The sequence below is a fragment of the Thermobia domestica genome, chromosome 9 (assembly GCF_964235325.1).
Source record: "Thermobia domestica chromosome 9, izTheDome1.hap1.1, whole genome shotgun sequence".
Classification (NCBI taxonomy): Eukaryota; Metazoa; Arthropoda; class Insecta; order Zygentoma; family Lepismatidae; genus Thermobia; species Thermobia domestica.
Window position 1 is genome coordinate 118,693,463 of NC_137462.1, and position 15,866 is coordinate 118,709,328.

At 33.3% G+C, this 15,866-nt stretch overlaps 1 protein-coding gene across 1 annotated transcript in view; it reads right to left on the reverse strand.

Moving 5' to 3' along the window:
- Nucleotides 1-2,260: 2,260 nt before the first annotated feature.
- LOC145694966 (connectin-like) overlaps nucleotides 2,261-15,866 on the reverse strand; it is a 511,959-nt gene continuing 498,353 nt past the window's right edge. Inside the window, exon 4 of the mRNA XM_081771780.1 lies at nucleotides 2,261-9,315. Coding sequence (XP_081627906.1) covers nucleotides 8,780-9,315 — 536 coding nt within the window. The 3' untranslated portion in view covers nucleotides 2,261-8,779. The remainder of the gene's footprint in view (nucleotides 9,316-15,866) is intronic.

Here is a 15,866-nt window from a genome sequence, read left to right on the forward strand (position 1 = left end):
GTTTAGAAATAATTTGTTTTCTTCATTCTCTTTGTATTTCTTCGGAACGCATTTTCATTAGTTATATTGGATCCTGGCTAATTACAACTGCTTTGGCCTATATAAGTGTCATAATGCATCAACTCTACTATTGCTGTTCATTACATGAAAGCAAAACTCATTCCAAGAAAAAGAATGAATTACCCACTTCTGTAACTGATGCCACTTCTTTATAATTGTATCTGGTTCTAGATTTTCCATACTCGAACTCCCGAGGTTAACTCTCTAACCTTCATTGTCAACTTTCTGGAAGGGTTGACTTTCGTGTATCTTACTTAGGCGCTGTTATGAAATACCTTGTATTGCATATATATATATATATATATATATATATATATATATAAGAATCACAAACTAAACAAACTTTTCTTGTCAGTAATAAACAGGGCCCGGATCTTGTTGACAAGTCAACTTTTTTCTGTTACGCATAGGACAAGTCAAGTTCAAATAAAAACGTTATCCGTCAACTCAAGGTTCTAAAAGTATATTTTTTTAGGTTCAACTTTTGGTCACTTTTTGCAGTTTTGAAGTTTGTTATTTTCTAATATTTTAAGGTAACTTTCAGGTCACTTATGGTCTTTCTAATCTTTTTCTTCTACGTAAGGAAATTTTAAAATGAACACTGTTTACAAATTTGAAAAATACAAAATTAGATTATCTATTTTCCTGCTTTCTGACTATCGAGACGGAAAACTGCACTCCTAAAAGAGCTAATGAACACTAAGCTGTAGCTGGTTGACGAGGGGTAGGGGTTGGTAGGTGGCCAAATAGATGATTTTGGGTTGTTGTCCGCAAAGGATGTGATCACGTGAATAACTAAGAATGTATTAGAAGACGTACAAATATTTTAAACAGGGTTTTTATATATTATTCTCGTGTATACAGTCTACACTTGCGAAATTCTATTCTTTAAGTGTGCTTCCTAGTTTCAACTCGGGAGTGAATTGACACTTTCACAGCCGTATGCACCAACGAATTTTAAACGAGCGTTCACTCAAACGCGTTCAACATTAAACTTTCAAGTTTAAACTTGGTTCCAGGATTTTTGTTGCACCATTGAAAGTCGAAGTTCAGTACATCTCGTTTAAGTAAATTACGGTCAATTTGTAAAATCTACTTCGATTGGTTGTCGCCTTTTGTCTTTAATCTTTGTTTAACAAAGTAACAAATGAAGAAAGCATACCGCGTGCCGGTCTTTTCGACTTTCGAGATTGTGTGCATAGAGTTGTGTGCATAGTCTAATTTCAGTGATCGTAATTGTGATGGGAAAAAATAATGAAACCACGAGCAAAACATTTTTCCGAACACGAGAAATGTATTATAATATCGTTAGGGGAAAAATACAAAGTCATTATTGAATGTAAACAGACTGACTTCGATAAAACAAAGTTTAAACCCCAAATTCGGCCGTTCAAGCTAAAACCAAGTTTATCCACCATTTGACCGAGAATTAAGCTTGAACGTTGTTGGTGTAACAGACATTTTCACCGAGCTTGGTTATGACCCTTGTTCAACAGTTGTTCTTCGTTAGTGCACACGACCATCAATATGTACAATACCATACAATGGACTGAAACTAACTGAAACAAAACTTTTGAAAATGAGTGACAAATGGTAATTAAAATCCAATAGATATTCAAAAAATGTCGATGTTTAACGAAATAAAACTTTTTAAGGAAACACAAGTTTTAAGGACAATTTTTGTGAATTTTAGGGTCATTTTACAGCAATTTTAGTGTCATTTTGTAGGTCATTTTTTTAAAAATTGTAGGTCAACAAGACTGGTAATAAAACTGTTAGAACATTAGAACCACTTGCAAACCATCAATAAATCGAATGTTGCCACCATTACGAAGGAATAGCCGTTTTCTATTGTCAGAAGGAGACATAAGAATAACTGAACGGATATTCTCTATAATATTATTGCTCTTTTAGATCTTCATCTTTGAAGAAAAGCTTGGTTTTGTTATTGTGTAAACTATAGGAACACTTCCTATAAATAAGACGTGATGTCTACGTTTCTAGTTAATTTCCTTAGACAAAAATGTTATAAACACCTTGAACTATGATACATTATTAAATAAATGTATAAATAATTATGAATTTAATGCGAATCTTTTTTTAAGTATGGTACACAAAAATCTATTTAGGTTAAGACTTCACTAGGGAAAATTTACAAAAAATAAATAATTAAATAAAGTAACAAACAATTTTTTTCAAATATTGTTTTATTGTAGATGTGTTTTGCAACTCTACATGGTAACATGTATGAAGACTACTTAAATAACTACACTAAAAACAATTGCTTTTTTCAGAGAATGGGCAGTGCTGGGTATATGTAATGCAATGTAAGGTATGATACACAGACCTAAATAGTTAAATGTTACAATACAATCTACCGTAGATTTATTTTTTTAAAACTTCACTGACTGTTGCTTGTGTTCGAAAAACAAGTCCTATATATATTTAGGAATAGGCTGCTCGAAACAAGGAATACAACATTGTAATATTATACGGTGTATATGTATATATATACAGGACATTTACATACAATCACAAAAAAATACAGCCATACTTTTTTTTTTGCTTCATTTACGAAAAACACAATTCACGCACACAACACATCCGTTTATTTACTTAATTTTTTTTACACATTCACATTATTATTCTTTTAATTATTTTTTATACCATTCTCGCACATACAAATAAAACACAGCCTAATGCGTTAATGTTTATAGATTAGTATAATTTACTTGCAAGATGATCACAATACTTCTCCTCTTCCTTTTATTTCTTCTCTTTTCAGAAGAACAAAACCAAACAAACGTTGGATATTACTTATGTATATATCACTCACTACTAATTTATCTGCGCATTGACAGAAATTTTTATATAATACAGAAATTAAATTTTGTCATTTCTGCTATAGTAAAAGTCATAAATTAATATTCTTCGTACCTTCCTTTCTCTGATATATTATTGACTTACTGTATACATTACACGAGTTAAAGTATGTAATCATTGACGGGATTGATTGTTTTCTTTGATGGTGTGTTCTCAGACGTTGAATTAAATGAAATGGACGTCATGAACTCTTAATCTCAATCCCAGGGAATTTTTGTCTGTCATGCAGAATTAATTTTGAAATTTGAGATATGTGTTATGCAAATTCAGTGGACCATTTCCGAGAAAGGACAATCGGTGTAGTACCCATTCTGGGTATTCACATGTTTAAAAATATGTTAAAAATATATAATAAATGATAACATTTGTGACCAACTAATCAATTTACAAGGTACCTAATAATCATGAAATTTGTTTAATGGGAAATATTTTTCAGATAAACTATCAATCTCAGCACTTTTGATCAAATGCTTGATGGTAATTGTTATGTTTTATCTGAATTCAATTCAATATGTAAGGATCCAGAGCAATTCTTATACTGAGATTTTTTTTTGGAGTACATTCACATACTGAATTTCCATAACATAGATCTCAAATTTCAAAATAACTTATCTAGCGAAGTCTATTGAGAGAGAGAAGAGAAGGTGTCGTACAACCTGAGAAGCATGGAATTCCACTCCTCGTGGCGGATAATTTCTGCAAGATTGGAAGAGATGATCGTAACAGCTACTTGACTGCACACAGAAGAAGCTGTTTCACATACCTTATTCAAATCCCTCTACAGTTGTGTTACTGGTGAGCCACCTACACAACAACAAAGTAAAAAAAAAAAATGTGTTGTTAGAATAACTCAATTTTAACACAGAACAGTGGTCCCAGCATGACTATTACCTTAGCGCAATATTTTAACATCAAGAGGCTGGTGTTGCGGTTAAGACAGGCCTGCTGTTTCCGATTTGGCATAGAGACGATGTTATGCTGTGTGGAAATAAAACGGCGGCGGTGTTACAGAACTAGGTCAATAAAATGAAGAAACCCGGGAATAAGAACACTGCCATGGTGATCTTATATATACACTACGTATCATGTGCTGTTAGTAACATCCCAGGTAGCGTGGTGAACGAATGTCATTGAGATCCTAATGTATTAGTAGTTATTATACTCGTCAGTGGTGAGCTTTGCATCCTTTCATTTGCTGAAAAGAATAACCTAGTAATGGTATTACAACCACCTCAAAATTCTATATATCAAATATATAGAGTTATACTGTAATTTTAAGCGTGCACATTGTGTTCCAAGGATATCACAAATGTCTAATAACTGACATTGAGAATTTGTAATTTTTTTTTTTTTTTTTTTTTTTTTTTGCTATGAGCAAAGCTTTACGCGGTGTATTTCACGTGTATACGAAGTAACGATCAACGTATTATATTTCATGTAGTCTTTCACGAAAATAGTTATGTGAGCGTATGTATTTACTGAAAACATTTACATAAGTAGAAGTGCTACCATTTATTGCTCCCAAGTTAACTATTTTCCACTTCATCGCCAACTATATTGCTTTCTTCTCGGGGAAGCACTTATAAATAATGTATGCTACACTTTACTGTTCCTCAGAAGAGTCATGTCCGTTGAATACGAAAGAGAACGTTTTTCATTGCAGAAATGGTTGCTTGACAACTTAATATAAAACAACACCAATGATGTGTTACTAAATTGGCTCCTTATCATGTCAGGTAGCTTATTTTACGATTTCTATTTTAACAATTTCCTCCAAAAGGGAGAAAAAGAAACAATTGAGTTGAAGTTGTACCAGACATATGTCCTCATTTAACATCACTACAGTAACACAAAGCCATTATGTTAAATAAACATTTTTTTTTTTTTTACTGTGTACGATGATATTTTTGTGCTAGTCAACATGTGTACTTTAAAATTAATTTTCAAAAGATAAATTTGAATATTTCTTACATTTTCGTTTACAAACAGCTTCTATAGTTTTGGGAGGAAGTGAGATTTTTTTATATTAGAGTAAATTAAAACAGTAATAATCGTGAATTTGTACTTTAAGTAACTTTTTACGTAGTTTTATATTTGATCAGCGCGGTGTTTTCTTTCACCTCATTTCTTTCTTTGAATATAGAAACTTAATTCTACTTGAACATTTGTTTGTTTAAAATATTAGATCTAAGGTATTATTATTATAGTATTTTCACCAAAATAAAAAAAATCAATAGCAGCTTTTTAAAAAGTTCTGCGACATACTTCGTGATTTACTGTGATACGTTAATATAAGTTTTATTTTATAAAATAGTTTACTTGTTATATAAAACAGATGGATCTTTTTATGCAGCAATATATTTTTAACATTATTATGGGATTCAATACCAACATTTGTAATTCTATTTAAAATGAAATTCTGCATAACAAATTTATAAGAACATTCTATTTTTTCCCCATAAAATTAAGTTCTCGAATTCATTTACAGATATTCAGTAGTATATTTTTTAAGGGTCATAGCTATCGATATTAGTTAAAAAGAAAGACACATTTACAATGTGATCAATTTATTTTTTTAAAAAATAATAATTTTAGAGTTAAACTGTATGCGGTACATTATAAAATTATCATATCATTTATTCATTCTTTCTTAACCTCAACTAAGAATTTATATCGTTAGATGCAGATCTAGATCCCAGTCATCTAGTCTATATCACTGAGTTTGTCATACATTATTGTTTTCAGATATAATAATTTTGATGAACGATAGTAAATTAATTTCGGTTCTAATATAAATTATTGTAAAGAAGCGCTAACGCCATCGCCTTTGGTACGAGCAGTCCCGGGTTCGATTCCCGGTGGGGGTAGAAATACTCATTCGAAAAAGTGTAAAAAGCTTTTTCAGGCCAGCCATTCTGAATGAGGTTTTCCTGGGTTTTCCTCATTCACACCAAGCAAATGCCGGGATGTAACCTACTTTATAGGTCCCAAGACGCTTCCTTCCTTCCTCAATATTTTCTTCCTCCCCCTTCCTCGGATAGTGTGCTCGCCGAGGGACGTCATCCCTCATACATGGCGGGCTAATATGGCCATAGATGCCGAAAGCCCAGAAATCTAAATCCTCCTCCTACTACTATAAAGAAGCAAAAACTTTCTTCTCTTTCTTTTCTTTCTTAACCTTAAATGAGGTTTTATTTATATTTAGGTGCACACCCAGATCCCAAACATCTATGCCACTAAGTTTCGTCATATATATATTGTAAAGTAGCAACTTTAATGTAAAAAAATATGAAAATGATAGTTGATTATACAAAATGGTAGATAAATAAACCCAAGCAAAAACTATATAGATTATAAAAATATCAAGATTATAAAGCAAGAAAGTTATTTATCTATTTTGTTTCGATAAAGTAAAACTGGAAAATATAGTGTTCTTATAATTTCACTATGCACAACTTCATATTAAACAGAAATAGAATTGTTAGACCTAATATTATTTACCTGGACTCTTCTTTGTAAACTCTGTAATCTCCCTGCTGTTTGTTCGTCTAATTTTGGTACGCTTTTGAACACAGCTATTTTTGCATTACTTTGTTTCATATGAACGTTTCATTTTAAATTAAGTTAAGGACTCACGATATTTAACTCTCTAAGTCTAACCAATTTTGCTGATGTTACGTATTTAATATAGTAACTTGTATTTCGAGTGTGATATAGATTGATATGTAAATTGGCAATTGAAGGTTTATTGTTTCATAAATTTATTTTGTTTCTAATTTTATGTTATTTGGTGTCACAGAGATAAGCAGAAATTACCTTGAATAACAATAAAATTTCGCTAATTTATAATATTAAGATGGAAACTGCATTATAAATAATTTTATCAATTGGATTCAATATTAAAAGAAAATATAGACCTATTGTTTTAAACTAGTGGCGCAGGAAAAAATATTGTTTAAGGATGATGATGTATGAAATAAATATTTAACAATTAATCATGCTGATTTAGAAGGAAAATGAAATAAGCTCATTTGTTTTTTTAATTTGCCAGGTGGTGGAAGTGATCTTTAAATTAAAACTGCACTAGGCACAAGTAAATAATAATAATAATAATAATAATAATAATAATAATAATAATAATAATAATAATAATAATAAAGTTAACGTATACAGCTTTCGAGAGCAGGAAGGTCTTTACTGATCCTTCCCCTCCCATCCAGTGATGTTTTTAGGACTGGCCCGGGCAGAAATTCACCCTCTAGCTACAAAATTCTCACTGGGCATATTTTTCCCTATAGTTCTTAACGCTGGTTCTTAATATTTTTTGAAATACTACTTTTACCTCCCGTGTACTGAAAGTACTACCTGGGGAAAATCTTCTGAAATCATCGTGTTCCCGCCGCATCGAATTCGTCGTGTAACATAATTTTCGGTCTGTTAGACATGATGCCGTTATTTTATGCAATCTGTCTGAATATTAGCCTGCGCTATCTTGACTAATCTGGCTTTGAAAGCTATTTGTGTTAGGTAGTGTATGTGGACCTCTATATTTCATGCTTTACATGATAAAATATATAATCATGTCTAACTAGCTTACAGCTTGGTATAATTATTTCATAATACTTATCAAAACTTTCTTCAATTACGTAGTAGATTTTTACAATAATTTAGATTTTGTTTCCTGAAACACAAGTGTGCCCTTATCCAGAAAGAGTAAAATTCTAATAATTATTGAGTACATCATTAACTGTATATGGAAAGAATAAATATTATTCAATTGTACAATTATTCCATTTCATCCAGTGCTTACTAAAATTGTCCATTTCCCTTTTACTTTTAAATGTCTTTTATCATTTTTTAAAATGTAACTTATACTATAGCAGAAATACATCTAGAAACTGTACTTCTCTTAGTTTGCTATAAACTACTTTACAACTACGCTGACACATTTTTTTTTCAAAAGTTACTGTTTACGTACACACATTCTCATTTTCTTGTGTTTTTTTTAAATATATACACACACAGTTCTTTCCCAAAATGGGAAGAGAAAAATATATTATATATATTATATAGAACCTTATCATTACAAGTCAAAATCTAAGAGCAAACGATATTTTCTTCCTTTTCTTCTAATTAAAATTTAATCTAAAAAATATCTTACACATCTGCAATTAGAATTAATTGTTTTACTTGTGTTTGTAATAGGGAAGTAATATATTCTTTAAAGATTATCATTTGGAAACACTGTTTTTAATGACTATTTGACATCACGAAAGTGATAAAAACATTTTGTAATAAAACTTCATCGTCATACAAAACAAAATTACAATTGTAGGTTAATAAATACAAAAAAAAAAAAGTTTACTTTGAAAAATTATTCAAAGCTTTATCACTATTTGAATTAAAACACTCTTTGGAAGGACATGCAACACATTATAAAAAGTGTTTTAATTGATCATGAAACAAAGGAAAACAATTTTTAATGCAAATTAAAATTATCGTTGAATTATCGTTGAAAGATGACGCTAAGTTCTGTTTAGTAATTATGTCAATTTCTTTATGCTCTTCTTCTTTCTCTTTCTCGAGAAACCAGCTCGAATATTATTTATTTTCTTCCCCCCACTGACTTTGAATGTTTCAAAATTTATTACTCGTCCATCCTTTGTATTATTATTTTTTTCTTTCTTATACACTAAAAACTTACCGTGAAAATAAGATGGTTCTTTCCATTTTATTTAGTTCTGTGACTTTCCTTTTTATTATTATTATTATTATCAATTCTCATTCCGAGAAGAAAAAAATTCACAGTTTCAAAGAAATTCACAGTCGAATTGATTCACGTAAGCACAGATAACACACCAATAATACTGAAAGCGGTGACAAGAGCCGATCTGGCAACAGTGACGCAGCTACTACCCGTGCTCGCATCAGAATTATCTGTGATTAGTCTCTTTTCGTCGTCGAAAGGCAAGGTTTCCAGCTCATTGGAAATAGCATCGGATTCTGCTTGTAGTTGTGGACAAGGTAGATCCTCGGGCGGAATACTCAACACATGCTTCTCTTCCATGCGGGGATTTTGTTCTGTTGTGGTTCCCAGAATTACCGGTACCTCGAAGTCACCGCCCAAGTTCCCACTCATAGTATCTTGGAACGTTTGGTCGCGAACATAATCTTTCGTGTTGTTCAACATTGAGCCATTTTGTGTTGTGCTGCTTGTAGGTGGTTCTGGAGCAGTGGTCGTAGGGAAAGTTATTTCGGGGGTTTCCAGAAGACATGTTAACTCCTCCAAAGCATTGCGGACTCGATCGTTCAGGGTTTCGTTTCTTAATTCGTGCATCCAGACCAAACGGCAATCGCAGACAAACTTGTTTCCTGTAAAGACAAAAAGAAAAAGAGACCGAGTGTTAATAATATGCGTAATGAAAGTAATTTTTACAGACATGAAAAGCAAACAAGCAAAAAAAAAAAAAAAAAGTATATTTAATCAGTAAAATATAACTTTTATTTCTTCCTGCTATTTCATTTTAATTTTAATTATAGATAATGAATGAAATGGTTACTTCAACTATTGAAACATCTCAAAAAATACTTTTTCTTTGATTGTTTGGGGGGTGGGGAGGAGGGTTCTACTGCTATCTTTGTAATTTCGTTATGATTTTGGTTTGTGGATGAATTGATTATGTTTATTTTGAGAATCTGAGTTATTTACAGTATGCATTTACAAGATAAATCATGAAAATCATTGTGTTCTTTTAAAAGAATGTCTACAATACGACATCACTCAGAATTGTGTTCAGTCCTCGATTGGTGGAAAACGGTAAAAAGTTATAGCTAAAGTGAGTCCAGTTTCAATGAAATGACGTATCATACATTAGAGATATGTTTCACGCTCTCGAAGACAACATTTCCAGCTAATAGTCTCAATAGGGACCACTGAGAAAAAACATTATATTTATCAGTTTAGGACATGAAATGGGATGAAATCTTTCAGTTTAACGTCTCACGATTTGCCCTTTGACTAAAGGACACAGACGATTAAGACGGGTGGATGGTGATGGAATAATCGGTAGAATGAGAATGTGGGAGGACACTTGAGTGCCCCGAGAAAACTCACGGACACGATTTTGTTCACCACAAATTTACTTTCCCAAAGGTTGAACTACGGACCTTAAGCACCAGAGGTAAGCGCTCTAACACTGAGTCACCGTACCCTCTTATCAGCTTAGGGTTATGGTCCTAAACAAGACAGTGAATTGCTCAAGTAAATTTATCTTTACCGTTGAGGAGCAGCAATTTATACAAGTTATCCCACATCTACAGTACTAAGGATGTAAAATATTAAAACATATCAATTTCACATTGAATTTACAGTAGTAAACCAGATTATATTCTAAAATGTTTCAAATTTCAGTAAAAATTGCAGTTCCTACTTAATATTATTTTCACTGCATTGAATTTCTGATATAACAAATTCTGGCTGTTCTTTAAGGAGGGGTCTTAATTCTTGGCTCGAGATATTTTGATAGTAATTAGTGATGTATTCTCACTCATGGCACAAAAGGAATTGTGTGAAACCAAGTCAAGCTTGCCTTTCAGTTTTATTACTTTGAATATCAGTCAGTGACCAACGAGCGGTGGTAGGTTTAAGAGCTTCTGTTTGTAAGACGAAGCTGATTTCAAATCAACTTAATCGTATCAATCAAGAGTTTATTCAGGAAGGGAATTCCAAGTCCCTTTCATCTCATTCTATTTTACACATATCAGATAAAAAAAAAGGGAATATCTAGCTTAAGATCCGAACAGTCTTTGTCGTATTAAATACAATGCTTGAGCTCGACACTATGCTTAATGTTTAAGGCTTAGAAACTTATATCCGATCAATATGGTGTTACGAATTTCTCATCATCATACTTTATGGATTTGGTTTGCTTTTATCCCTACCAGCACGCTTGTCTTCATTCATTGTCCTCCGCCTACAAACTGTTCCATGGTTGTAATGGTGTGCAATATCCTTTCGTTTCCCTAAACTCCTGACGCACTGATATGATAGACTTAGTTTAAATGAACTTTTCCACACAAAATACACCCTTCTATATGGACCAGCACTCCACCATCAGTACTGAATTCCAACCTCATAAAGACATCAGCACAAGCTTGTCTCCTCATGAAAATGCTCCACTTCGCATGCTCATTCAAAATTTGATAAGATTTTGTTTAAGAACGTAAACTTAGCAGAAGTGTTAGTGGCTCTGTAGATTGTCCTGGTCCTGTTCCTTACGCTAAGGTCACTTGTGACACTTTTACTTAACTTGTTTTGGATATACTAATGTTCCCTATATTCATTCCCAAGACATTTCTCCGTCGGATCACTTTTTTTTTTTTTTTTTTTTTTTTTTTTTTTACACAACCACTTTGAGGGGACGACGGTTCCGAATCCACAAACTGGACGATCGTTTTGGTTCACATTTCGCTGAGTTCTACCACCAAGGAACCCACAATTCTACCATAGTTCGTCCAAGTGTTGGAGACTGGTTATTGTTAGGTTAGACATCTAAGACAAACATCAAGGTTAGAAAAAATTAAACAAGTACAATATCCTAGTTAACCACACTTTTATGTAGCTACACTATATAAATAAATGACAATCTATAAATAGCAAAATAAAAACTATATCAGATTGGCAACGAACAATACCGTTTTTAGTGCCATAAAGATTAGTTTTCCTCGATTTTTTCGAAAACTACGCATCCGCTTTATTCGTCAAATACGTTATTTTGTTCAGTTTGATATGATCTATCGATTTTGATACATGAGGACAAACAAAAAGTTAAAACTGAAACAGAAATTAAATTTTTAAAAAATGATAAATAAAAATTTAAGAGCTAATCATAAATTTGGGCTTTATCTCACTGTTCATACTCCACACTCTTGTCTTGCAAATCTCATGACCGAAAGCACGATGAGAGTATACCTTAGTTTCAGTTTATCTTAATAGATGGCGTAGTTATCGTATAGCATGAAGTTTGAGCACTTCTCAAAAACTACGCATGAGGTTTTACACTGATTCATATCATTTTGTTCCGCTGAATAAGGTTTATCGATTTATATATATATATATATATATATATATATATATATATATATATATATATATATATATACACGTCATCTTTGGACATTTTATTTCTCTTTTACCGTTGATTATATTTTGTAGAATTTTAATAATAAACACCTCTATCTAAATTGTTTCCCTGGTTTCATGCCAGCTCCAAAACGTAGGGGGAGGGGAGCGATAGGAGTTAGGAGGGCCGATTCAACCATGCTATAGTTCATCACCATATTAATGTTCATTTGCAAGCCTACCGTGAAAAATTTATGGGGACCAGGAAAAATTTAGGGAGGCCGCCTTCTAGCTCCCCTCCCTGTGGATACGGGCCTGGAAAGAAACATGATCTAATAATACTGTATTCTCTCTGTTTAATAATTATATCACCCATTTAGATGTATACTGTACATAACAATTGCAAAGACAGTGTTTATACTGTATTTGCGTTATAAAAATGAAACGAAGTGAAATTTCTACTTTTACATGCCGATTTACAAAGCAGACAGATAATTAATGTAAATGAAATATTATGAAATTATTGTTGGTATGATAATGTAGGAGGAAATAGCAGAACCTCGAGAAAACCAACGGACACGATATTCTCCACTACAAAGCCGCATGGCTGGAGTCTAACCATGCGTCTGGAGTCTAACAGGAACCTCGATACCAGGAGTATGCGTTATAAAATATCAAAATATAACATATAATTAGAAATAATGTTCTATTTTTGTCAGCGTGTTATCACATACTCGTTGGGGTGAACACACAGATTTTCAAAATACGGCACTGGTGACGTGCTGTTGAAATTGATCAAGAATAAAGTGGTAATTTTAACTTTCATCTTTAAAATTATGTTCCAGGACAGATTTCGTAAAAATTACCCGACTTTCATCAAATTTAGTGTGTGTGTGTTCCTTATTCTTCTTCGAATGTTTTTAATACAGTCTATGGCTTGAAGTTGAAGTTGATCAAGAGTAGACTGATCAGATTACCCCTTTTTGAGACCCTTTCCTCTCCCCTCTGCTTAATTATCGCTAAAACGCTAAAGAAAAAAAGAAAAAGGAAAAAACGCTGACTGTAGCCAAACTCTTGTTTTTCTTCAGCCCCAAGAAAGGAGAAAAACTTCCTTATTGCATACAGTTCATTTTAACCCCATAGCGTTTCTAATTTTATTTCTTCTTCCCCTTATCAGACGCTGGCAAATGTAATGATATGGCCAGTTCATTGTTGGATAAAACGACTTAATTCCCAATTTATTGCCTGTTATAAATTACACTCAACCCTCGGTTTTACAGATCTCTACTTAATGAATATCAAAAGCGACGGACAAAGCCTGAAGCAGCCGATTCAGTGTAAATATCGTGGTTTTAAACTTATAATTTTAAAATTTTCTGTATTATAATGTTTATTTAGAGTATAGAGGCATTTTACACTACCATATTGGACACTGTGCTTGACTATAGTGATCGCACGGAGTGGTGAAGCTTGATTTAGATCTACCAATTTCAGCATCCAAATAGAATGCGAGATTGTGTCCCCTTGTCAACCCTCATCCATGACGTTTTGGCAATGTCGCATCTCGCGCTACAAGGGGAACATCTCCTGAGGGAGAACATTTGGATTGCAGTTAAGCTTCCTTTTTCTTAATTTTTTATTGTTGTTATTTTCTATTTTCGCTATTATTATTATTAATTCGGATAAGTATTAGTGTTCCTGTAATAGTTCTTTAAATGCTGTTTTTCCCTCGTTTGCCATGCCTTCTAAGTTTGACAACGTTGTTGGTGCACTTCCACTGTTTCACATTTTCTCAAGTGTGCGTTCGGATGGCAGCTCTACGAATCGTGTCGAATTATGCCGATGCATCACACGTGAGGCAAAGCACTTCTATGATTTGTGTAGAGCTCAGGAGTAAAAGTGAGGGGGAAGGCGAGGGGACGCCGTCCCTCACTTCCATAAAATATCTATGGCATCATCCACTTCCTAAAGAATTACAATGGGCAAAGATAGGCAAGGGGGACGGCGTCACGTCATGCGTCCCCTTACATTTTCAGATCCATTTTTACCCCTGGTAGAACTCAGGCTTCACGAGTTGTCTCGGTCACTATAAAAGTACTGTACAGAGATATTAATTCTCTTTCTTTTTTAATGTAATATTACCTACAACAAAATTAGTGTCGAGACTTGCGAACCATCGGGAACATCGGATCAGTATATATGTCCGTTAAAAAGAGAAATCAGTATGCCACTTTCCTGAGTTCTACAAAATACCTATTACGTCCGTATGAGTACATAGGTTTTAGTATTAACTAACTAACTAACTCTATGGCCTATGGAACCCGGAGGTTCAATGCCGCGTTCACAAAAGCTCTCCACTGACTTCTATCCTTAGCTAACTGCATCCAGTTTCTACTTTGTATTCCAATCTCTGTGAGATCCATCTTAACATTGTCCTCCCATCTGCGCCTAGGTCTTCCTAATGGTCGTTTTCCGATTGGTCTTCCAGTCAAGACTTTGAAAGGGTTTCTACTTTCTTCCATTCTAGCTACATGACCCACCCACCTAAGCCTCCTAGACTTGACGACCCTAACAATGTTGGGTAAGCCATACAAATTATGTAGTTCCTCGTTATGAAGTTTCCGCCATTCCCGTCCCTCTTGGGTCCGAATATTCGTCTCAGGATCTTTTTCTCAAATACTTTCAGTCTATGTTCTTCCCTCAGAGTAAGTGACCATGTTTCGCAGCCATACAAACCAATAGGAATGATTATCGTTTAGTATATTTTAAGCTTCAAATTCCTCGACAGAATTCGCGACGACAAGAGATTTTGAACCGAATAGTAACACGAATTCCCTGCTTTTAGTCGACATTTAATTTCTCCGTGAATATGATTTTCCTCTGTTAATATTAATCCTAGATACTTGAAACTATCCACTTTATCAAAAGTATTATTTAATATTTTAAGTCATCCATAATTTGCTGTATTCCGGTCCCGACGCACTTCCATGTATTTAGTTTTCTCTGCATTTATTTCTAGTAAATGCAGAGATAGGTTTTAGTATTAGTAGAATGAAATTTCATCGATTTATATTAACAAAATATCCCATTAATATTTGTGTTGGAATATTAAACCATACACATGAGGGTTCTTCGACCCTTCTAGTGGATTAGTGCTGCAAAAGCCCGGTGTGAGAGAGAAAACTGAACATCTTTCACTGCACCCTAACTCAGGTCTTCGTCCTAGATCTATCCCTATGCATGCCGAAGATAATTATAAATATAATTTAAATTAGACTTACAGAATTGGGTTCAATGTTAAATGTATAGTGGACAGAGGGGGGAAGTAACTTGAATGCTAACACTAAAAATAATTTAAATATAATTTGAAACATATAAAATGTACAGATTACTATTATTGTACCGTATCTAGGTTAGATTTCCTGGTCCTGAAGAAAATTACATATAGCGAATAATATGTGCAATCTACGACAAAAAAGTTATTTATTCAAACTCCCCCTCTTTTTCTTTGGGAAATATACGGCAGTGCAAGGGCACAGATAAAGTTACTTTAAAACTTGCTTTATCTTTAATCATGACTTTTTAAAAATTTATCTGATTTCCTTCAAATATAGCATGGAATTTCTGTAAGATTTCTAGGTTTAAATCACCCTAGCAAATCAGTCAACCGAAAGAAGCAATACTGTCCGTCAGTTATCCGGGAGATTCTAGACCAGCCGTTACAGTCAGTCGGTGATTGTAGTGTACGCCGAGAGTTAGTTAATTGGACAAACAAACGAACTTACTTTTAAGTCTGTCGCTG